This window comes from Pithys albifrons, chromosome 6 (assembly GCF_047495875.1).
Source record: "Pithys albifrons albifrons isolate INPA30051 chromosome 6, PitAlb_v1, whole genome shotgun sequence".
Taxonomy (NCBI): Eukaryota; Metazoa; Chordata; class Aves; order Passeriformes; family Thamnophilidae; genus Pithys; species Pithys albifrons.
The window spans coordinates 62865409-62888973 of NC_092463.1; the positions used below are offsets into that span (position 1 = coordinate 62865409).

Genomic DNA, 23565 nt, shown 5'->3' on the forward strand with positions numbered 1-23565 from the left:
GGGGCGGTGCTGGGAGCGGGGCAGGGGCCAAGGGGCGGGACCGCATTCCCGGGAGCGGGGCAGGACCCCCAGGAGCGGGGTAGGACCGGGATCGCATGCCCAGGAGCGGGGCAGGACCCCCAGGAGCGGGGCAGGACCGGGATCGCATGCCCGGGAGCGGGGCAGCGGCCAAGGGGCAGCTGCGAACGCGCGTTCTAATTGTTCTCATTCTTCTCTTTTCTCTCCCCCTCCTTTTCCCCCTCTTTTTTTCCTTCTTGTTTTTCCTATTTTCTCTTTTTTCCTACCTTTTTTCCTTCCTATTTTTATTTTCCTTTTTGCCTTCCTCTTTTTTCTATTCTTCCCCGCCTGTTTTCTTGTTTTCCTTCTTTTTTTCCTTCTTATTTTCTTTTTTCTTCCTCCTTTCCTTTTTCCTTCTTCTTTTTCCTATTATTTCCTTCCTTTTTTTCCTTCCTATTTTTCCTTCGGTTTTCCTTCTTCTTTTTCCTTCCTCTTTTTTCTTCCTTTTCCTTTTTTTTCTATTTTCTTTTCCTTTCTCTCTTTCCTATGTTTTTCCCCTCCTCCTTTTTTTCTTCTTTTTCTTTTTTCCTCTTTCCTATTTTGTTTTTCCTTCCTTTTTTCCTTCCTGTTTTTGTTTTCCTTCCTTTTTTCTTTCCTATTTTCCTTCCTATTTTTTTTCTTTTCCTTCCTCTTTTTTCCTTCCTATTTTTTCCCCTTTTTCCTATTTTTCTTTTCCTTCCCCTTTCCTTTTTCCCTCCTTTTTCCTTCTTTTCTTTCCTTTTTTCCTCTTTCCTATTTTGTTTTTTCCTTCCTCCTTTTTTCCTTCCTATTTTTGTTTTCCTTCCCCTTTTTTCTATTTTTTCCTATTTTCCTTCCTATTTTTCTTTTCCTTCCTCTTTTTTCCTTCCTCTTTTCTCTTTTTTTTTTTTTAATTTTTTTTTCTCCCTTCCTTTTTACCCCCCAGTTTTAATACTCATCTGTGCCCCATTATGTTTTGGTAACCCAAACTGCCCTGTCCCAAAGGACATCCAGTTTCCATCACTTTCATCAGCAGGCAAAACAGTCTGGCTGTTCCCAAAAGACTGGAACTGAAGGGATGCCAAAAGGAAAACCAAGTGGGGTTTAAAGCCTTAACACTGTAGTAGGAGTTATTGTTTGCCCTCTCTTTGTGTCCCTTGGAGGAAGGGAAACAGACTCCAAGGAATGACATTTCCAGTGAAAAACATAATAAATACACAAACTGTAGTAAAGGATAAGGAAAAAAATCCAGGTGAATAGGAACATGGCTTACTAATTCCAAAGCATAAACAAATTCAATTACTTTTTTCTGGGTTAAATATAGTCTAATTTACCCTATAAGCTGAACACAGCATATTTTAAAAATTGGGCTAAATTGACCCTCAAAAAGCTGAGAACACGGGGCAGAGAATCTGAATCCTTTGGCAAGACTTCTGTCCCTGTTCTGTGCCCTTTTGGAAGCTTCCCCTCTCCCTCCACATTCAGGTTGGAGTAACAACCACATCCCTGTATTACTTTTCATCCATCTGTTCCAACATCCCATGTAAACAAGAAGGCACTGATACCTGAGTTAACTGCAATTGCCTTTTCTTCCTCCAAACCCCCTATGTTTAACAAGAAATGTACTTAATTAAATTTAGAGTAACTTGAGTTTAAGCAGGGTACCAAATCTACTGCCCTGACAATGGAAAGTGAAAAATTTTCCTTTATAGAGATAAAGTAACTCTTTAGTTCCTTTTAAAAAAAAATCACTCCCAAACATAACTTAGTGTCAATTTTTATCTGAAAATTTGTTTTGCTGCCCCTCCCTCACAATCCAAGCTCCCAGAATAAATCCTGCTTTGAATTTATTTCCTTCACTACTTCACCCTTCTCCAAATGTTGGCACTAAGTCACTACTGTCCATAAGGCACTGCTAAAGCAACTTCCTGTCCTTTACATCAGTTTGAAAGGAGCAGGTGAAGATATCTGTGTTGAGATCCCCTGTCCTCTAAACATGCAGGAATTGCAAGCTTGAAGTTCACTCAGATAATTCTGCTGTCTCCTCACTGCTGACAGAAGGCATACTTTAATTTGTATTACATTTTTCCAACCAAAGCCTTTAAAGACATGGGGCAGTTTACAAAGACCTGTATTTTCCACAATGTTTTTTCTTGGGCAAGGAGGGTGTATGGGTGCTATTAAATTAATGCTTTTCTTGTTTTCCCTGTGTAATTCAGAAGGAAGTCACCACACAGTTGTGCCAGTTCATGAAAGCTTTTGCCATTTCACTCATTTATTAATTCTAGCTCTCATGTCAGTTCCATTGTTCCATAAACAGTTATGGTTTTACAGCCTTAAAATAATAAATGCATTTCCTTTTCACATTTGACAAGTCTACCCCGCATTGGTTTCACTTTTGAGAAGCAACTATACATGACTTTTCACACCCACTATCACATCAGTGACCAGCAACAGCTATGCAATTTTGCTCTAAGCAGTGAAGTTCAGCTGAACAGGGAGTCAGGAGCTTCTTCTGCAGTTCCATTTTAGCTTTTTCTAGAAAGATAGATTCTCTGAAAGTATAAAAGAGCCTGCAAATGAACAGAGAGCAACTCACACAGACAAGGCAGACAAACAGAGATGCATTATTGAACAACATTTAGAGCATCAATGGCAGTATTTCTCCACTCCAGGCATTCCTGCTGTCCATCCAGAGGACAGCATGGAATGTGCTTCACTACTGCTTCCATTTTTCCATAGCTTTATCCTTGTCTTCTCTTCTGCACAAGAAATGGCTTACAAATGTATTACAATTGAAATAAACAGCCCTATTGTGACCCAGCTTTTTATTGGTTCCCTGTTTCTCCCCAAATATCTCTATGGTCATAATTTCATTTGATTAACACAGTAACTGTAGCTGCTCTCTAGAACAGCACTCCAATCTTCATCTTGTGGACCAGAATACACTGAAGTTGCGTGGTAGTTTTTGGAACCACTCTTAAAAGCAAACCAGAGCTGTAACAACAAGTAGAAGGAGGCAATAAAGCAGTTTTCTTTGGAAAACTGGTTTTCCAAAACCGATTAATGAATTTGAACCTGAACAATTCCAAAGAAAATGTCACCTCTAATGGAGTATTTTCTTTTCCCACTGGAGAAAGGTCATCATTCCAAACAAGATCTACAGGGCAGCAAACAATCATTAAGATGCTTTATTGACAATATCCACTCACTGCAAAAGTTTCTGCCTGCACACAATTAGATCTCAGCTTTTCCATAGTGTTTCATTGGCAGTGGAAAATGCCTCAGTACTTTATTGAAAGAAAGCAATAAATAATACTGTGATAAAAATAGTTCAAAAGTAGACTGTACATATTGTTACATAATCTGAAAATACACAAAAGATTAATAGAAAAAAACAGAACAGTAACAATGAATTTCAGTTTTACAAGCAAGTTAAAAGTGGAAAAGTAAGAAAAAAAGACATGCTATATATATTGTTGCATAATAAATAATGCACCATCAGAACAGATTCTTGCTGGCTTTTTAATATGCCATTTACAAGTATCAGATACATTTTCTACTCATACAGTCCAAAATGGCTACACCCATCAAAATGAAAGTCCAGAGAAGTCTTTAGAACAAGTTTACAAAACACATAGGATGACTTACACAAGAAAAGTAAGGCCTTTAGTAGAAGATGCACTGCTTTAGTGTTCAGCCCATGGTACCTTCATCTTCCCCTACCCATCTGACAGGAGGCTGCAGTGCTTTGATTGGTCCATTACAAATAGTCCCACCAGAATCTTGCCACAAGTGTTTTCAGTCCAAAAGCTCTAGGACAAAAAACCCACCTCCCTGTGGCCAGGAATCATTATGAAGTCTGTCCTCAGTTCCTCAGTTAAGGAAAAGAAAAAATACAAACAGTTCTTGTTTTATGGCTTGTTTTCAGTCACTGCAAAGAGTCGCTTTACAAATGCAGCAGAGAGTGTTGTGAGTGAGTCAATCACCCCTAAAACGTGTTTTCCTCAGTGTCAGAGGTCCTTCCAGCTCTTAAAACAAGTTCTACTTTAAATACAGACAATTTGCCCCTACTTGCCAAGTCCTCTGTGTGGAAAGGGCCAGGTCTGAGGAGAACAACACTGGTGTACCGCACCTTCTGCACCAGCATGAGCAGATCTGACAGCTCCAAAAACACAAAATATACTGCTTGGTGTCATGATACTTTTACAAAGGTATTAAAATCCTTTCCACCTTCAGGATCATTATTAAAAAACAAGGATAATTACAGTAATGGCATAATTTACAAAATCCCCTATATTGCTCATAGGGACATATACATACAAGCATTACAGTACATTCAGTTGGAAAGACTAAAATTAGAATAAAAAAACAGCAATGATTTGATTTGTAGACTGAATAGAAACAGAAAAAGTGACTGTATAAATGAGAAGTCACATAAATATAAGAAACATTTAGATTCTAAAATATTTTCTCTATAGTACTCATGAATTTCTTTGCTAATTAAAAACTCTGTAATAAAATATCTCCAAGTGTCCATTTAACAAGTATTAACAGTTTAAGGGTTCCAAATGTTCAAAATGCTGCATATCACCGGTAGAAATAGTGTGGGTAAACTGTGAAAAGAACAACAAAACAAACAAGAAACAAAAAAGAAACACACAAAAAAAAGATCCATTAGGAGGTTTTTAACAATTTTCACTGTAAGATTCCCACACACAGCTCAGGAGTGCAGCATCATGCATCAAAATATTACCATGCCACCTTGTGTGCCATTTGATTGCCTCCTGTTGCAATGCAAAGGACACGAGGTCAAATATTTCTGCCTCCAAGAATTTTATCCCAAGTCACCTGACTATGGAAAATCCAGCAAGTGTGGGGACAGTCTGAGGGAGGGGAAGACTTAAAACTTCAGCTCCTTGGAACTAAAAAAACCTTGGAGACAGCCCCTGAGATCATGAACTGCCAGATCCACATGATCTTTGTTTCTATGTGCAGGAGCTTCCCTTCTCAGCATTTCACACATAAGAACTCCTTAGAACGAAACTCAAATGTGCAAAAAGGTTCAGATTTGAAGAAAAAGCAGCCCATATGTGAGTTGGAAGAATAAAGAATAAAGAAGCTGCAAGAAGAGACAATTTACATTCCATGAAATATACCAGCTAGGGAGAAAGATTCACTGAATTACTTCTTTTTTAAATCCATTATACTAAAAATTAAAAAAATTAACTTCCTGACTTGCTTGAAAAATGAGAGAAAGAGTGTTCATGAGAAAATACAGCCAAGGCTGATGAAGAAATATTAAAAATCTTGGAATAAGACAGACTATGGATCTTTCACAAGCCACAATACATGTATTTTGTGTTACACCACCTGTATTATCAAGCTGCCTTTCACTGCCAGCACTGCTGCAAATTTAGGCTGCAGTTACCCAAATCCTAAGCAATCACAGTGGCATGGAGTATCCAAGGACTGGAAACCCATGGAATTATCCCTGTAACCACTCAACCCCCAAGTATGTTTTAGTGGGATAACTTTGACCAAGTTGGCCCTGAAAGATCAATAGTCAGAAGTGAAGTGTCACAGACTGAACTCCTTTCTTTTCCTTCCATGCCCACTTTAGCTCTCTTCCCTCCTCCCCACTTTCAAGAGTTGTGTTCCATCCAAATTTTGCTTTCAACACTTTCTACACAGCTACTTAGCACAGGCCCTTTGGAGGCTGTTTAAAAACCTTCACAAGGCTACAATATTGATAAAGCTAAGTATTTAAACCTCCAGCCTTCACTGTAAGAAATAAGCCCAAGATTTTCAGTATAAATCTAGCCTTGAGAACTCCAGCAGTTATTTTGGTGTGTATGATCACTGTAATAAAATACCTGACTTTTATCATTCCATAAATAGCTGCTTTACCAGCAGATCTATCAACTTTACTCACCAGGAGAAGGCTTTAACAGGAGTAGGTCCTTACTGTAGCAGAATCCAATCTTTGTGTTCCTGATACACTGCCTATTCCAAGGAGCATGGGGAGACATGCAGAACACAGCATGCATGTTAGTTTTCAAAAAAAAAACCCCAAACCATCACAGCAATGTGATTACAGCTATGGTACTCACTCAGCTCTAAGGTTACAAGTTAGCAAAGCAGAGTTTGTTTCACATTTTATATATTAACCACTCCCAGTTTCAGTGGCTAACAAAGAGAGTTCTAAAAGAACCTGCAAGCCAACTGGCATAGGTAATTTTATAAGTTTTTTACTACTTTACCTAGTTTTCAAGTGTTTATTTAATATCTCAAAAAGAAAGGGGTTTTATATGGTAAATACTTCACTTGTTTTAACTTAGGGAATTTCTCACATGAATTCTGGAACATATTTTGAGCTAGTGACAATACCTAAGATTTAGAAAAGCTCACATTTTAGAGAGTACCATCAAATGCAAAGATTGCTTCTTTGAGCTTGACTGATAAATACAATTCTCAGAACCTGAGACAAATCTGACAGATTATGCTGCAGTTCTCACCCTCTGTTCCAATAAAATGTAATTTTTAATTGTCTTTTGCAAAACAAATTCAAGTCAAACCTTATCCTCATGGTACCACACAGACTGTTTTTTAACAGACAAGACCCCTCATGTGACAGGTCATCAACTTCCACTTCCAGATGGGGTTTTGGGGTTTGCTCTTGTTGTTCTGTTGGGTTTTTAAAATTCATATCCCTTTCTGTGCACACATACACCTGCTGACCATTAAGTGCACACCAGTGAATGAAGCAGTGATTTCAGATAAGATCAATATTTAAGTGACCACTGCAGGGGGTAATGCACATATTACTCAAATTTTAATAATCTCAAAGTCACCTGAGTGAGTTTACTGACACCATTTCTGATTGCATTTTACTGCATTTCAGAAGTGGGACTCAATTGCTGCTAATTACAAATTATGCACCACATGATTAAATGACTTCTGCTAAAATGTCCTTTTCTTTTCCAAGTTTAAACTACATTTATTTCTAACTGAAATTCTCATTTTGCTACTCCAATGAAGCAATAAAGAAAGCCACATCTAGTTCCTGCAATGATAAAGCACCCTGTGGTTAAACAAAGTGTTAAATGTACAACCATGCACAAGGTAGATGCTTTTTTATGCAGCAAAAAGGTCATTTGAAATGGATTCCCCTGTAAATCTCAGGCAAAAAAGCACATCATGCTTAAAATAATACAAAACCAATACCATCAATCTGCATCTTCTTTGGCTGCATAGAGGGTGAAGACATTGAGGTTGTAACTCTGAAGTTTGCAGGGAGAGTCTCTGCTGATCCAGCAGCTAAACCTCTGATGTCCTTTGGTCTGAACTTCTTTCTCCATGAAGGGGCTCTCCTAAAGCTCTTCTCATCATCCTGTCATAGTCAGGGACAACATTAGCAATGCTAAAAAGGCAGGGTTGTTACTGGCATTAACAGAATTACTGGCAATCTGGAGTAAATGTATCACCACTGAGTTAACTGTGAGAGAATAACAAGTTTAGTAAATGCTGTACTGCCAAACAGTGTTTTGCTTAAGCACTTGGGTAAACTTAACTTGTAACTACCCAAGTGCATTTTTCCTTCCCCCATAAATACATCTGCATCTTTCAAGCAATAGTGCCACTTCAGAAACATAATGTTGCACTTACTAAATACACTTCAAGTCCCACTTCCAAAGCCATCTTTTCCAGTGAAGGTGTTGTATCAATGCAAATACACCCACTGTGCAGCTCCATTTGCCAACTCCCCCTTTAGAAACAGGTCAATCCTTTGAGTGCCATTTTACCTCAAATGTATTCCCTTTTAGAATTAGGAGATAAGTATCTACATTATTTTAGGAGATTTTCATGATCAAACTGCCCTGTGCCACTGGAACAGAGCAAGCATCTGTTCCCTCCAAGCTCCTTTTGCAGTTTGAAATCTCCAAGGAAAAACACCTTAAGGAACTATCAAGCTGCTTTCTGGTATGTTATTAAAAGCTGAGTAGAGATGCCCACAGAGAATAGAACCATCAGGATGTGCCACAGAAGGGCTGCAACAAGTGCATTAGGCAAGAGAGGAACACAAAAATAACCAAGGTTTGTGGCTTTGCCACTTTAGCCTTAATCTGAACCACTTCCACCACAACCTCCCATTAGCATCAAAGATGAGGCAGCACAGAGTGAAGACTCTCCAGGGGAAGTAAAACCAGCTTGAAACCATCCACAGAATTACAGCATGGAGAAACTCAAAAGGTTAAAGATGAAGCACTTTCTCCTCTATGGTGTGGGTTCACAGGGTCTACAAAATAGTCTCACATTTTCAAAGTTTTACACTCATCACATTTCAGTGACATTAACACATTTAATATCACAGGTTGTCCATCAGAAATTACTCAGATGTGTGAACACTCCTGGTGATCCTCTACTCCAGTATTAATGAAAATTAACTCCACAAGATTTCTTGAAAAACACTCAAAGCTATTTGAAATTTGCTCATCAGGATAAAGAGCCTTTCTCTACTACACCTTGTTAATCTGCAGCACTGGGCACTAATTTTCCCATATTTTAGGTAAAGAAGACAGCCCAAAATGCTACCATTAGATACTAACCACTTGAGCTACAAAAACAAACTTGCAAATCTTCTCCATACTTTCATATTCGAAGCCATCTCACCTAAATACACAAACCCTGACATATTTAGAAACTCTCAAAGACCAGGAGGTTCCAGTTAAGGCTTCTGGCACTATTCTGTCAAAAGCTTCAAAAGGTTCAAGCTAAATTCTTTCATATAAATTCTTTCTCATAAAGTTTCCAGGACTGTAAAATGGGTCAACAGCTTAAGTAACTTACTTCATCAAGTCTTCTGTCAGTGCCCATAGCAAGAAGGTTATTAAATTCCCTCTCCAGAACAGCACGAGCCTAAAAATTCATGGTATGAAAGAAATGGAAATTAATTTCAAAAGATTAGTGATTAGTAACCTGTAATGATTTTGAAAACTTAACAGAACTCAAGTTGTTTAATACTTTCTTATCAGATTAATAAACATACCTTATACTTGGAAAGACAGTACTCAAAAAGTTACAATTTAATTCGTAAGTTATTAAACATTTCAATAAGACTTAACATCTCTCCCTTAGCTGTGACATGGAAGTTCATGAGGAAGACTTAACATCTCTCCCTTAGCTGTGACATGGAAGTTCATGAGGAAGACTTAACATCTCTCCCTTAGCTGTGACATGGAAGTTCATGAGGAAGACCTAACATCTCTCCCTTAGCTGTGACATGGAAGTTCATGAGGAAGACTTAACATCTCTCCCTTAGCTGTGACATGGAAGTTTCATGATTTTGGCTCAAAATTAACTATTTCACAGTAAAAACTAACAAACAACAAAAATGATGAGTTTTACAGTAGTGCTGTCAATATGAGCTATGAGGAAAATATTTAAAAATTTTCCTCCTCAAAAAAAATTTACCCACGAGAATTGTTACTAACAAACAGAAAACTGTGAGACAAGCATGGTTTGAAGGTTTTCTCTTACATGATAATGGCCAATTTTCCATTTCCATGCACTTACCTATGCAAAAAACCCACTCAGTTCTGGTTTTAACCTTTCAGTGAGCCACAAAGCAGCTCCTTCTCGCTTACCTGTGTGTTCTGGGTGGGGATTTGCAATAGGAGAGCTAATGCAACGTAATCAAATGATTCATCTAAGGCCACAAGTGCACCATGAACTCCACTCTCAAGAAGGTTATTGGCATATTCTTTGAGACCGATGGACACGACCCAATGGATCATCCTTTCATTGCTCCACACAAGGACATCTGGGGAGGGGAGGAAACCACGGGAAAAGATTGATAACAATACAAACCTTCTGAGAAAAAACACCCACAATCTTTACTTTGAAGTAGAAGTTTGCTGGAAGGCATTTCATACTGTAACAGTAAAGGGGAAGAGGAGGCAATGAGGCTTCTAAGCAAGTTGTGCACAATGTAACCCCAAATATTTTAGTCTAATATATTAGAAAAGACTTCTGATATCAGGCAGGGAACAAAATTTCTATGAGAAGTCTCTGAAAGTACTGTGAATTCCCACCCTGCTTTTTCTTATTCCTCCTTTTTCCATAATGACCATGAATCTGGAAGATATAAATACCTAAATCAGTTGGATACTTTCTCATAAGCTGCTGGGGTAAAAAAACCCCAAAAATAACACCACCACCTCCTCCTCCCTAAAACATTTCATATCAAACTTCAGAGCAGTAAGAGTTGATTTCAAACATGCTCACATTTGTAGCACATCTCTGCACAAGTAAATGATTTAATGATGTGCTTCATCATTCACTGTGCAGGGCCTACATCCAGACACACCTCCTGCATTTAACACTTGGTATTTTATAAGCGATTCCTTCCCCTAATGCCTGTTCTCTGTTAATAAAATTTTGAGGCTGATCAGTGCAAACATGTTAGAATCAGACTGAGGGAAAGATAACACACAAACCCTTAATTTCATTCTGGCTTTCTTCTCTTTTCCTTTCAAGCTCTTTTCGATCATAATTCAGTCTTCGCAGGCACATGATTCCACACTGAAAACTGTTTCTGTTTAGAAAAGAGAAAAATAATTGAAGACAAGTCCTTGGAGACAATGAGAACACTGAGTGTAAGTGAGGCTGCAGCTGCAATCCCTTTACCTGTGGAAGCTGTCCACCATCTTGAGCTGCCCACGCAGGTCCTTCTTGGTTAGGTGGTCCAGCATGCGAGCGTCCACGAGGCACTCCATGAAATAGCTGCGGTACTGGGGCAGCCCCAGGCTGGGCAGCCATTCATTGCCAATCCACTCGTGGTTCATGTCACCATAGGCCAATGTCTGTGTTTGGAAACAAAATGAAGCTTATGAAAATGAGAAATGAAAGAGAAAAGCTGTTTTAGACAGCATATTTTAAAAAAAGTGCCTTCTGAACTGCCTGTGACAACAAGCACATTAAAATAATGAACACTCCATGTGTGTTTTCTGAAAAAGTCACCCTCATGGAGAAAAGTCAATTTAGACATTCAGATCAGCAAGTAAAAACTGCCTCAATTTACAGTAAGGAGGAGCATGAAAATAATATGCAAGAGCCAATAAAAATTAAAAAATACTAATCTTTACAGAGAGTGGTCAGGCATTAGAACGGCCTGCCCAGAAAGGTGGTGGATTCTCCGACCTTGAGGTTTTTAAGACGAGACTGGATATGGCAATAAGTGCCATGATCTAGTAATCAAAGCAGGGTTGGACTTGATGATCTCAGAGGTCTCTTCCAACACAACTGATTCTATGATATGGTTTGACAGCAAAAGCCATAGAATTTTATTGTGTTGAGATGTTACAAATACTGTCTCTCTTGAAAACTGGGGGGGGGAAATCTTATTTTTCATGTGACTTTATAAGGACAAGATATCAAAAATATAACTGCAGGCTTCTTTTAATATACTTAGCTATTTTCAGAAACTGACAAAAACCTACTACCGAAGAACAAGCCATTCTAAGTCCTAGTCCCTTTCCTAAAACAGACCTTTCACACTACAGTTTTGAAATTCCAATCAAACAGGCATTTTTTGGAGAGATGCCTAAAGAGATGAGAGTTTGTAACTACGTATGTAATCATTCTTTGGGCAACAAAACCCAGCAGCTCCTTTTTCCAAAGGGTAATAATTCTTTCACACACACACACACCCCCTCCTCTGCAATTAAAAGTCCAAAGCTTTATTTCCCCTCTAGAGGAAGCACCTTCCAGAAGGGAGCAAGGCCACATGGAAATGCACTTCTCCAAGCCATCAGTAGGCAGCAGAGTGAAGTGTCTGCGGGCACAGGGAGCCAAGTTGGGACTATTATCATTGACAATCACCAAATGAGTAGCTGAGATTTAGTTAATGGACCTTAACTAGGTTTAATTTGAAGGGCAGCCAAGCAAGAAGAGACTATACAGCCCAAAGATATGGGGCAAGGGTAAATACTCAGTTTTATTTAGATCCCTGTATAAATACTCAACTATATCAATGCCTGAAAATACAACCAGGATTTGTCACCACTTTAAGGCAAAACAATTAATCAAGGAGGATTACAGAATTAGTGCATAGAAAACTACCTAACTATCTAGGCTCAGGGTGTCTTGCAGCACACCTGGAGGTTGAACAGGGACCTTCTGCACAGAGCAGGTATTTTTCTTGGACTTTGGCTTCCCAGAGAGCCAAAACATTAAACTTTTGAAATCACCTGAATATAAAGATGTATCTTCCAGGTATGGATTGTACAGAGATAAACCTGTGGTTTCCCCCTCTCCCAATCCCCAAGCCACACCCAGAATCACTAAAAGATGCTGCTATAAAAGAAAACAGATTCTTGCATGCTCTAATGATTGTATCAGTTTACATACAGTCTGTAATAATAGAGAAAGTTTCCAACCTGAGCCCAGCTTCCCTCCTCATCTTCCTGTTACGTGGTTAGAAAAGCAAAAGAACACACACATATTAGTATTTAAGTTTAGTAAGGAGATCAAAGTTAATGGTGCACTGCAAGACTCTACTTCTACTGCATACCAAAAAATCTAGATAAAGCAAGCGTCATGCAATGTAAAAAATTATACACAGGGCCATTACTTTGTATGAGAAGTTGCAAACCCCATCTACTGATTACATTTTTCTGAGGAGGAGAAATTTCTGCACCAGTAATTTAATTTGTCTACTAGCTAATCAAATCAGAGCTCCATTTTACAGATTAGAGTTTTGTTTACAATCTTATCAATGTTGATTTTTTTTTAATACGCTTCTGAGAAAAATAACCCTTTCAAGGTGCAGGTTACAAGGTTAATAATTAGAAAAAAGCAATGATCCAGAATTTTAGTGTGTTAATTTGAAAAGAAAAAAAAAAAAGAAATAGAACACACACCAAAAAAAAAAGAAGGAAAGAAAGGAAAAAAAAAAGACCAAAAGGTACTTGATTCAAAAGTTCAAAAAATAGGAAAAGCACTCTAAGGAACAGAAGTGGCAACACTGTAAACTAACCGTTTGCTGTGTGGCTGTAAGATTTTCCATTTCTTCATGTGTTACCCAGACATTGCCCGTGGTCTAATATGAGCCCACAGGGAACCAATCCCATCCAGTGAAAGGAAAGCAGTAACAGAGAGGAGAGGGTGCAGAACAAATAAGCAATCGGTACATGTGAGGAGCAGGCACGGGCAAAGCAATGGTCTCTACAGTCAGGGACAGGGACATCTACTGACAGTAAGGGCATGCAATAAAACCTGCTGAGAGGGACCAGCCTCCTCCAGACATCAACAGTACTGCACGAGGCCACAGCTTACACTGATTTCATTAATGGGGAGCCACTGGACCCTGCCCTGCTCCGAATAATGCATGTATGCAATCCCAGGAGTAACTCTGGATTGCAGGATAGTCTCACAAGAGAAAATTCGCACTAAGTGTCTGAATTTACTGTACCAGAGAGACACAGGGGAACTCCTATGTAGTCTCAAGTTTTTGGAGCTAAAGGCCTTGTGTGTGGAGTAAAAGAAGCTCCAACTATTTTACAAATTTGCCTACACACACATCTACTTCATCTGTATTATAAATTCTTCCAAGACCAAAAGATGAGGCAAATAACACGTACTCTAAATATTATTTTGGATTACATACTTATATTGAAACAAACTTCTCTCTCCCTCGAGAAAGAAAACATAGTTATTCCTTAATTTCCATGAAAGGAAGAAACATTCTACATTTAAGTAATGTGTTCCTTCTACAACTCCAAATTCTTAGTTAAAGCTCAAATTCTTTCAGTTACGTATTTACAGTCGAAAGCTCAAATCCTTTTGGTTACATATTTAAAGTCAAATCTTGGGAAATCTAATGGTCCTAAAAGCTGTTTAATGCTGGATCCCCACGTTCCTTACCGTCCTGGAGGTGGGAGGAGCAGAGGGGCTTGTGAGGGACATGATTTCCTGGATGGCCAGCCTCAGCTTGAGCCTGTGCAGGGGGTTGCTGATGCCGATTTCCCGCTGGATCTCTGTGTCAGACAGCGCTGACATGATGGCACCGCTTTTCACATTTGCCCGGCAAGCAGCCACGTACCAGGCTGGCATCCCAACCCACAGCTGCAACACAAAAAGGGCAGTGAACAGGATCTGGGGAACTGTGCCAGCTGCAAAACCTCACATTCTTTAGAAGTCTGTGTATTGAGGGTTTTTTTGTTTATTTTGTAAGGACCACTCACCTCCAACCACACAACGACAGTGGGCCCATCCCACTGTGCAAAAGGCAAGCCTTGCCTTCTGGCTTCCTCCAGCAGCTCATGCCTGCAATTACAGAAATAGTTTTAGTTAGAATTGATGTTACAATTTGAACTCTGCATTCAAACCACCTCATTTCCAAGAGTTGTCTTATTTCTTTCTCAGCCTTATAGGATGCACTCACTAAGGCAGGTACAGCACAAGTACAGGGATGAAAGCTGAACTGGACTGGAAATTTGAGAGCAGCAGGGAAACTGTGCCTGCAAGCTCTAATGACACTCCAACCAACACTCCCAACACAAAGTGGAGATGTCAGACTCATCTGGCAATCAGAGCCTCAACTGCTGCAGTTTTCTGTACAGCGAATTAGACTGGCCCAAAGCAGTCACTGCCTCTCACAGTGCAGGTCTGAAACCTGTGGCAGAGCATGAGCACATCAGATGGAAAAGGCTGGAAACTGGGACAGTGACCATTTAACAGGTGAACTCTGCAGCAGCCTGTCAGAATTCCAGGCAGACGTTCAGACAGCCATTATATTCAGAGAGCCATGCTTTGGCAATTACAGCCCAAAAGGCTGTGTACTGAAACTCAGCTTTCATCTCCTGTGATGACACCACTTCCTTTGTTATTCTGAAACACAAGAGCCTGAAGTTTAATATTGACAATTCAGCTTACAGAAACAATGGAAGCTCACAAGGGCCCTATAAATAGCTGCCAAAAATGTTTGATAAACCAAAAGACAAAAAACAGTATTGTGGGTATAGGCATGCAGTGCTGCTTGGCTATGCCTATCTGAAAAAAACAGAAAAAGTCTAAAAAAAGCATATTTACACTGCCTTTGAAAGCCAGTTGTATATGGTTAAGTCTCCACTCACTCTGCAGAGAAATTCTGAAAAAACAACTTGACCTAATTAGGGAGCTTTTACTGTTTTATGCCATTTATTCCTGCCTGCCCAAGTGTAGAATTAAGAAGATAATCAGCAATACTACAGACTCAGGTTCCTACATTATGCATTTGTCATTTTCTCACTATTTAAATCAAGTAAAATCTCCTTGCCTTTTGAAATGTGTCATTGGGTAGATCCAAGACAGTAAAATATTTAGAAGTTGTATATAATAAAAATGACAAGGCATCTTGAACAGTGGTTACTGACAGACTAGGAGCTTTTTTGCTACTAGTACAGAATGGATGTGAAGCATTCAGCTCTTCTAGACAGATCTGGAATCCTTGTGTTATATTGGTAGATAATATTAAAAAGCAATCAGTGAAGGAATAAATCAACTGTTCATCAATAAATGTGTTTTCCACCTGCATGACAATAAATTCCTACTGCTCTGGAAGAAGCTCCCAATAATTTTTCCTAATTACATGTGCTGCCCAGAGATGGAAAAAGGGGAAAAAGGAAGGGACCACCAGACAATGGGTTATAAATAATAATTGTAAGGGACTGTTTGAAGGCTCAGCAATGAAGGTAGAACAGTGTTCAGCAGTCAGCAGCTCAATAGCTCAATTGCATGAACAAAGAAGAGAAAAAAATACGTTTTGGACACTTCAAAAGATACATGTATTTCTAAATTAGGAATAAAAGATCACCTATTTTCCTGCTGCTGTGGAACACTTTACATTAATCCCACAAATCACTAGCCCTGAACACATTCAGTTCTATTTCACTTTGTTGCTTAAAGATTTAAAAATTAGGGGAAAAAAAAAGATCAGATATTATAAAATACTGTTTGGTAAGAACAGATTAAAATGCTTAATACTGTATTCACCAGAAAGGAATACAATGGTTTTTTTCCAAGTACTTTGACTTCCAAATTGGTGTCTTTGTCTTCTTTTTTGGTGGTTGTATTGTACAGAGTTCAGAGAATTTCACTGTAATTTCTGGTAGTTTTATAAGTCTCACTGTGTAATTCATGTGAGCCATGACACAATAAATCCTTTGGAGTAGTAGAGGGAATATAGAAAAAATGTAAGGAGAGGTTATGATGCAAAGTGGAAACTCATGGTGGTACTGTAATGCAGACAAGAACTGCATGGCTGGAAGTGAGTGTTATGTGATGGAGGCAAATGTAGAAATAGAAATAAACAGAGAAAAAACTGTTTATGAGGTGACTTTATACAAAAAATATTCAAATGGGTCCAAAGAGAAGTGTAACCATGAAGAGGAAAATTAATTGTAGAATTTGTTCATGCGCAGTAAGATAAAAAATGTGCTTTCATGAGAAATAATTAAATCCAAAGCTCAAGATGTGGTACAGGCTCAAAACATCTCACAGAAAGAATCCAGAGGCAGCTGCTGTTTCAGCTGCAAATGATCCATCAGTGGTGTTCCTTTTCCTAGAGCACAGAACTTCCCTTTTCCAACTATTTCCTTCCAAGACACTCCCTGCATTCCATAACATGTGATCACACCCCTGAAAGAACACCACTGAGAGGGCAACTGAATTCCACAGGCCATCCAATTACACCAGTGAGGAAGTGAGTGCAAAATCCAGCCTCCCATCTTGGGGAGTTAAAAAATAACACATGGTCCAAACCTGGCACTGGGAGGGATAACAGAATGCCAAAGGAGTAGCTGGCTACTGGAATAACTCTTGGGTGACAAAATCAAGGGATAGACTTCACAAGAAAGTTGGCAGAGCTTCACTTGGAATGAGAGCCCAAACATGCTGCTGCTTGTTGTTCCACAGGTTTCAGAGGCATCTCACACCAGCTGTGCAGAACAAAGGAACTGTGGACAAAGAGGATGGGGAATGGTGCCCAAAGTGCAGGTGCTTGCTGTAGCAGGGAATGCATAAAGGCCATCCTAAAGACCTTTAAAGACCATCCCAAGGGTCTGTGTTGGGAATGGCTCTTGGCAGGCAAGGACAAAATAACTCTGTAAGGAAAATAAAGCAGCCTGAAGCAACCTCACTTTGTCAGTGCATTAAGGCAGCAAGGGAAGGGCTAAATCCAGGCCTTGCAGCCAGAGGGGAAATGCTGCATTCCACATTTCTTGGAAGGAACCAAAGAGAACTGATTTGGAAGAAGTTCAGGACAGAGAAAACACAGTAGTGTGGAGAAGAGAGTGATGCTGATGGAAGTGAGAGTTTCAAGGTGTAAAAACTGAAAAGCAACAGTGGCAAAACATGGAAATAACTGACCAAGTCCAGGCAGAGCATCAGGGCAACATTAATATTCTTATCACAGACTCAGTTCAGATGTATAACTTTAAGAAGAGGTATCTTAAATTTAGGTTTGCCTTCCTTTTTGATTAATACAGTATTAAGTTTGCTGTGTGGTACACAGAAAAGCACAAATACAGTTATGGCAAACACTGTCAATGCTACAGCTCACAAAGATGGACACAACACTAGAAACAGCTCCAATGTAGTAAACAACAAGCAACAGTTTTACAGGAGTACATCTACCTTGGAAACAAACACCCACTATTGCTAAACAACTTTCAAACCCCAAATTACAAAAATAATTTAATCTCAGTAGGGTTTAATATTTCCATTATGAAAATTCACACCATGCAAATTAAGACAAGACAATGAACTACCATTCACACTGAACTAGGTGACACTGGATTTATGTTTTCATAATATATTCTTTGGAATCTAGTATTTCCTCTCATAATTAGACTTCCTTGAAAAAAGGTTAGAGCTTTTAATATATTGCTAAAAAATCCAAATGAGATTTATCATACTTCCACAACAATCCTAATAAAACAAATATAAACTTACCCTGATTTTGCACTACCACATCAAATGGTAAACAAAAGGAAAATAAAATAATGAAGGAAAAATATAAAACTGGGATTAAACTGAACTCAAAGGCATACAAAAACAGACAAATAATGTGTACTGTAATTCAATTCTGTAGCTATAAATAGCTTTTTGCTAGCAGACAGTGAATACTGTCCTCAGCCTGTTTGTGCACATGCATGCAGAAATCAGAAAGATAAGCAAGCAAACAGGGATTAGAGACAACTATAAATAGCAGTAGCTGTCGTTGTTCCAGGCATTCAGGTAACTGGAATTCTTTCTGCTGAATACAAGATTTTATAAGAGCAAATAGCCAGCCCCAAGAATTTGTTTTAACCCACTCTCCTCCAACATCAAAATGAAGAGCAACTCTGGGCAGCTTTCCCACTTTTTTCCTTTTGCTAAGGAGCATCCCAAAGGCAGCAAGGGATCTCTGACCCTTTGTGGTGACATTGCTGCCCATGTTCACAAACCTGCCAGGATTCTGAAGCAGCTGCACTGGAGTCTCTTACTGGGCTTTTTAACATTACAGATTTAGGTTGTATTAATTTATTTCAATGAGAGCCAAGCCAAAGCTCCAGGGAGATCTTAGAACCCCTTCCTGTACCAAGAGGGGCACCAAGAGAGATGGAGAGGGACTTAGGAACAGCTTGGGAAGGCAATTCCAAACTAAAAGTTTCCATTTCTTTAATACAGACTCTTGCCTTTTAATCAATCAACAACATGCAGCCATAAATTACACTTTAAGTAATACAATACATTTTTGAAAGGCAGGATGTTTACAAGGAAAACCATGATTTATCTGCAACTGCACTTTTTGCATTTCTTAAAGCAAGCCAGAATAGATTGTTCTACTTGAGAATGAAATTTGTGGCTGGTACTGAGAAATTCCTGTATTGCTCAAAGCATAAATTACATACGGCCAGACTAAAACTATTCCACCATCACGTGGGGTATGACTTTAAAGCTCTGTAGAAAAGGGGAAAATACCAGATCAGAATAATGTATGATTGCCTTCAGTGCAGCAGTCTGAGGAAAAACAGCTGAGCCTTCTGTTATACAAACAAACCCACATTCCAGTCCCACTTTCCAAACCAACACACTGCTGGTTTGCATTAGCAGCCACCAGGCATTATTCTTAGCTGTTAACACAACTTAGGTACTGCAAGAAATCCCTTGCAAAGACAAAATTAACACACCTTTTTTTCCAACAGTCACTAGTTTGACTTCAGAAGGCAAAGAAAAAAAGCAAGAGCTGTCTGAGCTTTGTCACCTTTTCGACACAATAAAGGCAGCTGAAGAGAAGCAACAGAAGTTCAAGGTATATGGCTCAGTTTTGGGTGAAAAAATGCAAAGAATGCCTGATCCTACTCACATAAATTCAAGTGTTTCACATATTACCATATGAGCCTTAAATCAAGATGTCTGCTGGTAGCAATATCTATTTTTCACCTATGATTATAGTCTTTGATTCATGTCTTCTAACTTTAGCAACAACAAGCATGCAAATAGATATTCAAAAGTTGAGCAGTAAACTACAGATTTTCTTGGACACACACTGAAAAAATTCTCCTGACTAGAAAAAGGTAACTGCATAAAAGGTGCTATTAAAAAAAGGAATAGTCACAATTTTTATATAAAAAAGAGGAAATCAGTTTCATATGGTGCAGACTTCAGTTGTTAAAAAATGTGTAAGAGAAAACATCAAGATAGCCTTAACCAGAAGTGAAAAAATGAGTGAAGAGAGAAGCAGCTGGCAGCTGCAACACAGAAGGGCAGAGAAAAGAGCAGCAAATTCATACAGAGGGATGTCAGCACTGAGCATCTTGTGTCTTCACTCTGTCAACTCCTTCACACTCTGCAGCAAGGAACAGCCTAAGGCAACTTTGGGAAAATTTCCAACTGAATTAAACCCAAACCAGGTATTTAATATAACAAATTTCAGGGAGGGTTTGATAAGAGTCCACTTTTATCTCAAAGTTTCTTTGTATTCCAATAATAAGGTTTCAGCACTGAAATGAGTTTCAAACTTACCATGACCTATGCTACTATTAATGTTCTGAAAAAACAGTAAAAGAAAAAAAAACTACAGAGGCTTATTAGCCATAGCACTATATTAGGCAAAAACATCCAAAAATAGGACTAAAAAATAAACCACAACATTTTTAAAGAAAGCAATAACAACAGAGGACTAAAAATATTTGATAACTTACTTTTTCTGCATTTTCCTGTTTTTCTCTGCCTGCCCTCCAAGCTTGCTGAGACCTAAGGCATCCTGAGAGGAACCATCTGCTTCTCCCATGCCACCTAAAGAAACCAAACCAAAACCCAGCTTATGTTCTCAATCAAGCATTTAACCCTCTGTAGTATTACTGATCATGTCCAAAGCCCAAGCCCCAAGCCCACCCCTCTTCCTGTGCAAAGCAAAAAGCAAACCTACCTTGCCCTAATCCCTCCTTGCTTGTTTGTCCAGGTCGTCCCTTCTCCTTCTTGCCAAACAAGCGGCCGATGGAGGATTTGATGCCCTTCTTTTTGGGAGCTTTGTGAAGGGAATCTTGGCTACTGTTGCTGCTGCTGGGATTACTTGTTTGCCCATCCTGAGAACCTGTTGAACTGTACCCAAAAAAAGGAGCCCATGTAAAACAAATTCACCAGTGTAACAGCGAGAGACAAGTTCAGGGCTCTGTGCAAATTAACAGAAGTTCAGTAACTCAATCATGACATCTAATTTCAGCTTTTATGAGTCAAGGGAGGAAATTTATCTATTAAAATACATAAAATTGAACAGAAAAAACAGTGAAAACAATGCAAGAAAGGAAGGAAGGGAAATAAAAATTATATTCTATGGCATGGAACTACAAATCAGTGGAATTGTTTAAAGTGCAGTTCAGAGAGGCCACAGTTGCTAACATGAATTCCTGACCAACCGAGGCAGGCAGCAAAAGCTGGAAGTACCTGAGTGGAATCTAACCCAGGCACTGAGGCACTTTGAAAAGAATGTATGTCAATCAAAGTGATTGTAATTTTGCAAGTTATTCTTAAATTTACACCTGAATTCCAACCTGGAGAGTGGAACTGTGCATTTGTCATTTCCTAAACATGAAGCAAACTTAATGCAGATTTGAGTACCAGAAGAATTCTTCACGTTAAGGCTGTTTCTGATCAACAAAACTCATATTCTTATTGTTTATGTAACCCAGTCACTCATTTCTGTGTTCAGACATTTCAACACCTAAATTAATGTCCTGCAGGCTGAACAGCTCTGCAGATTCAGAACTTTACTCTGATGCTGTGAAACACTGAGTTTGTGGTAGGGCTGGGTGACTGAGAGCCACTTACTTCCTGATGTCCCTGATATCCTCGTGGCTCACAGTGTGCAAAGCTCCTTTCTGCACTCTGTCCAAACGCAACGACCGAGGGGAGGACGGTGGTGACGTCTCACATTTGATGGTGGTTTTATCATCTCGTACCTCTTCTCTGGAAGCTGGAGACTAATGGAAAAGGAAGGAAAACTTGAGGGGGAAATGTCAAACCATGAATGTAGTATCAACACTACACAAAACAGTGAAAGGAGAAGTAAATTCTTTAAATGTTAAAAGGATTACTCTTGCCCTCACCATCCTGCAGGTGCCTATTTTTTGCTTGACTTATTTCTGATTTTCCTGCTACCTTCAGTGACAAACTACTAAATTTCAGTCTGAAATGAGCAATTAGCACTTATCTTTTATTCATTCAGAGAGCTAAGAACTAAAGTAATGCCTTAGCACCACAAAACTAATGCACCTGACTTCAGTTTGAGCAAGTGCAAAGACAGAAAACCAAAGAGTCCTGTGAAAAGAATCATTAACAAGTTTATTGACTTTATGAAGGCAGTTTTGACACACTTGTGGCTATTGCTGATCTTGAAGTTTTAGTGAAAGAAACTGTAATTTCTTTGTGTGTGCACTAACAGATCTATAAAATTAAACATTGATGCATCAAGACTGAAAAACAGTGTTTACAAACAGAAAGCAGCACAGCAGTTCTCCACATCGGCAAAAAAAAAAAAAGCCAAACAAATAAAAAAACACCCACAAAACAAATCCACACTTTTGCTAAAATGATAAACCATAATCTTGCTTTATTAAAGAGTTACCCTGCAAAATGCTTTCTTTTATGTTCCTGTTATCCTTTAAGGAGTTTGGGGTCAGGCAAGGAGGGAAAGGAGCACACCATTAAACAAACTGAAGATGTTTACCTTTCTACGGTGTTTCCTTAAATCACTAGGCTGACAGATGCATGCAAAGAAAAGAAATTTGGAAGAGCTGTATTTATTGTAAACTGCAGCACAGACTGAAACAACCAGCAGAGAGACAAAACATATTAGGGAGAATATAACTAACAATTACAACAACGGCACAGAAGAAGATAGTGAGCATGAAGTACTCTTCAAACCCCAGATTACTTAAAATGCACCCCTGAAAAGAGGAAGGAAAAAAAATAAACACTTAAAATTGGTTATCTGCTGAAGAACTGTAGATATTTGAGTGTAATGGTACTACAGGCAAATGAGCACACAAAAAGTGCAGCACCTTCAGCAAGAAAAACAGTGAAGTGTTGCTTTTAAAAGGTGAGAGATTTCCAGTCACTGTCAAGGGCTTGCCTTGAACCCACGTGTCACCCACAGCAGCCTCCCAACACATTGTCTGCACTAGTTCCCCCCCAGCTGAGTGATTTCTGCAGCTGTTTCCTACACAGCACAAAAAGCAGCCAATATTTCATAACTGGGAAAGACAACAGTGCCAATAGTATCTGATTTCTATACAGTAACAGGATTCTGTACCTTTTTACTAAGTTTAAAGTGCTGGAATGTTTGAGCCAGAGTCCACCCCCAGTTTTACTTATCCCTCCTTTCCCAGGTACTGCTGAGCTCTGCCAGTGCACAGAGCAGGGCAGAAACCTTGAGCTACATAAACAAGGTATTCAGACTGATGCCGACAAAAGTTAAATTGAGATGGTTTGTTTAACAGTTCTCATTATTTAAAAACGCTGCAACCAAAAATAAAATCAGTTTTATCTATTAAATCTGATGACCCCTAAAAATGCATATGTTTACCACATGGAATGAACACTGTCCACCAAAAATGGCCAAGAGAGCTTTCTGCAGGCAGCACTGAGCTAATATGCCTACATGATCATCAACTGATGCAACTTTCCATTAAAACATTAAAAAACAAAGCAGAACTCTGAATATTCAGTCTAGTAATTCACAATACTGTCCCAGAAGTTTCTAGAAAGCTCATGTTCTGTAATTCTAGAACAGCTTATTTTCAATTTTAATACAAGAGACATTCTCCTAATCTAGTTAGATTAGATTTTAATACAAGATACATTTTCAGATTTTAATACAAGATACATTCTCCTAATCTAGTTTTTGGAAAAAGAGCTACTTAAATTTGTACATGGTTTTATGCAAAGAAGTACTTTGCTTAACTACTTACTGTGAGATGTTAAAAGATAAAGCACCTCATAGCCTGAATTTTGAGAGTTTGTTCT

At 38.9% G+C, this 23565-nt stretch overlaps 1 protein-coding gene across 6 annotated transcripts in view; it reads right to left on the reverse strand.

Annotated features, from left to right (window-relative positions):
* Positions 1 to 2267: 2267 nt before the first annotated feature.
* Positions 2268 to 23565, reverse strand: part of PPFIA1 (PTPRF interacting protein alpha 1) — a 54279-nt gene continuing 32981 nt past the window's right edge. For 3 of the 6 annotated variants that reach the window (XM_071559244.1, XM_071559245.1, XM_071559243.1), the window contains exons 17-30: positions 21370 to 21521; positions 20471 to 20643; positions 20244 to 20337; positions 14262 to 14343; positions 13942 to 14142; positions 13055 to 13117; positions 12456 to 12482; positions 10705 to 10880; positions 10515 to 10612; positions 9663 to 9838; positions 8866 to 8934; positions 7243 to 7408; positions 5951 to 6021; positions 2268 to 4631 (exon numbers count right to left, since the gene is read on the reverse strand). In XM_071559244.1, the coding sequence (XP_071415345.1) occupies positions 5963 to 6021; positions 7243 to 7408; positions 8866 to 8934; positions 9663 to 9838; positions 10515 to 10612; positions 10705 to 10880; positions 12456 to 12482; positions 13055 to 13117; positions 13942 to 14142; positions 14262 to 14343; positions 20244 to 20337; positions 20471 to 20643; positions 21370 to 21521 (1536 nt within the window). In that variant the 3' untranslated portion in view covers positions 2268 to 4631; positions 5951 to 5962. The remainder of the gene's footprint in view (positions 4632 to 5950; positions 6022 to 7242; positions 7409 to 8865; positions 8935 to 9662; positions 9839 to 10514; positions 10613 to 10704; positions 10881 to 12455; positions 12483 to 13054; positions 13118 to 13941; positions 14143 to 14261; positions 14344 to 20243; positions 20338 to 20470; positions 20644 to 21369; positions 21522 to 23565) is intronic. The other 3 variants (XM_071559246.1, XM_071559247.1, XM_071559249.1) reach the window with 3 other exon arrangements.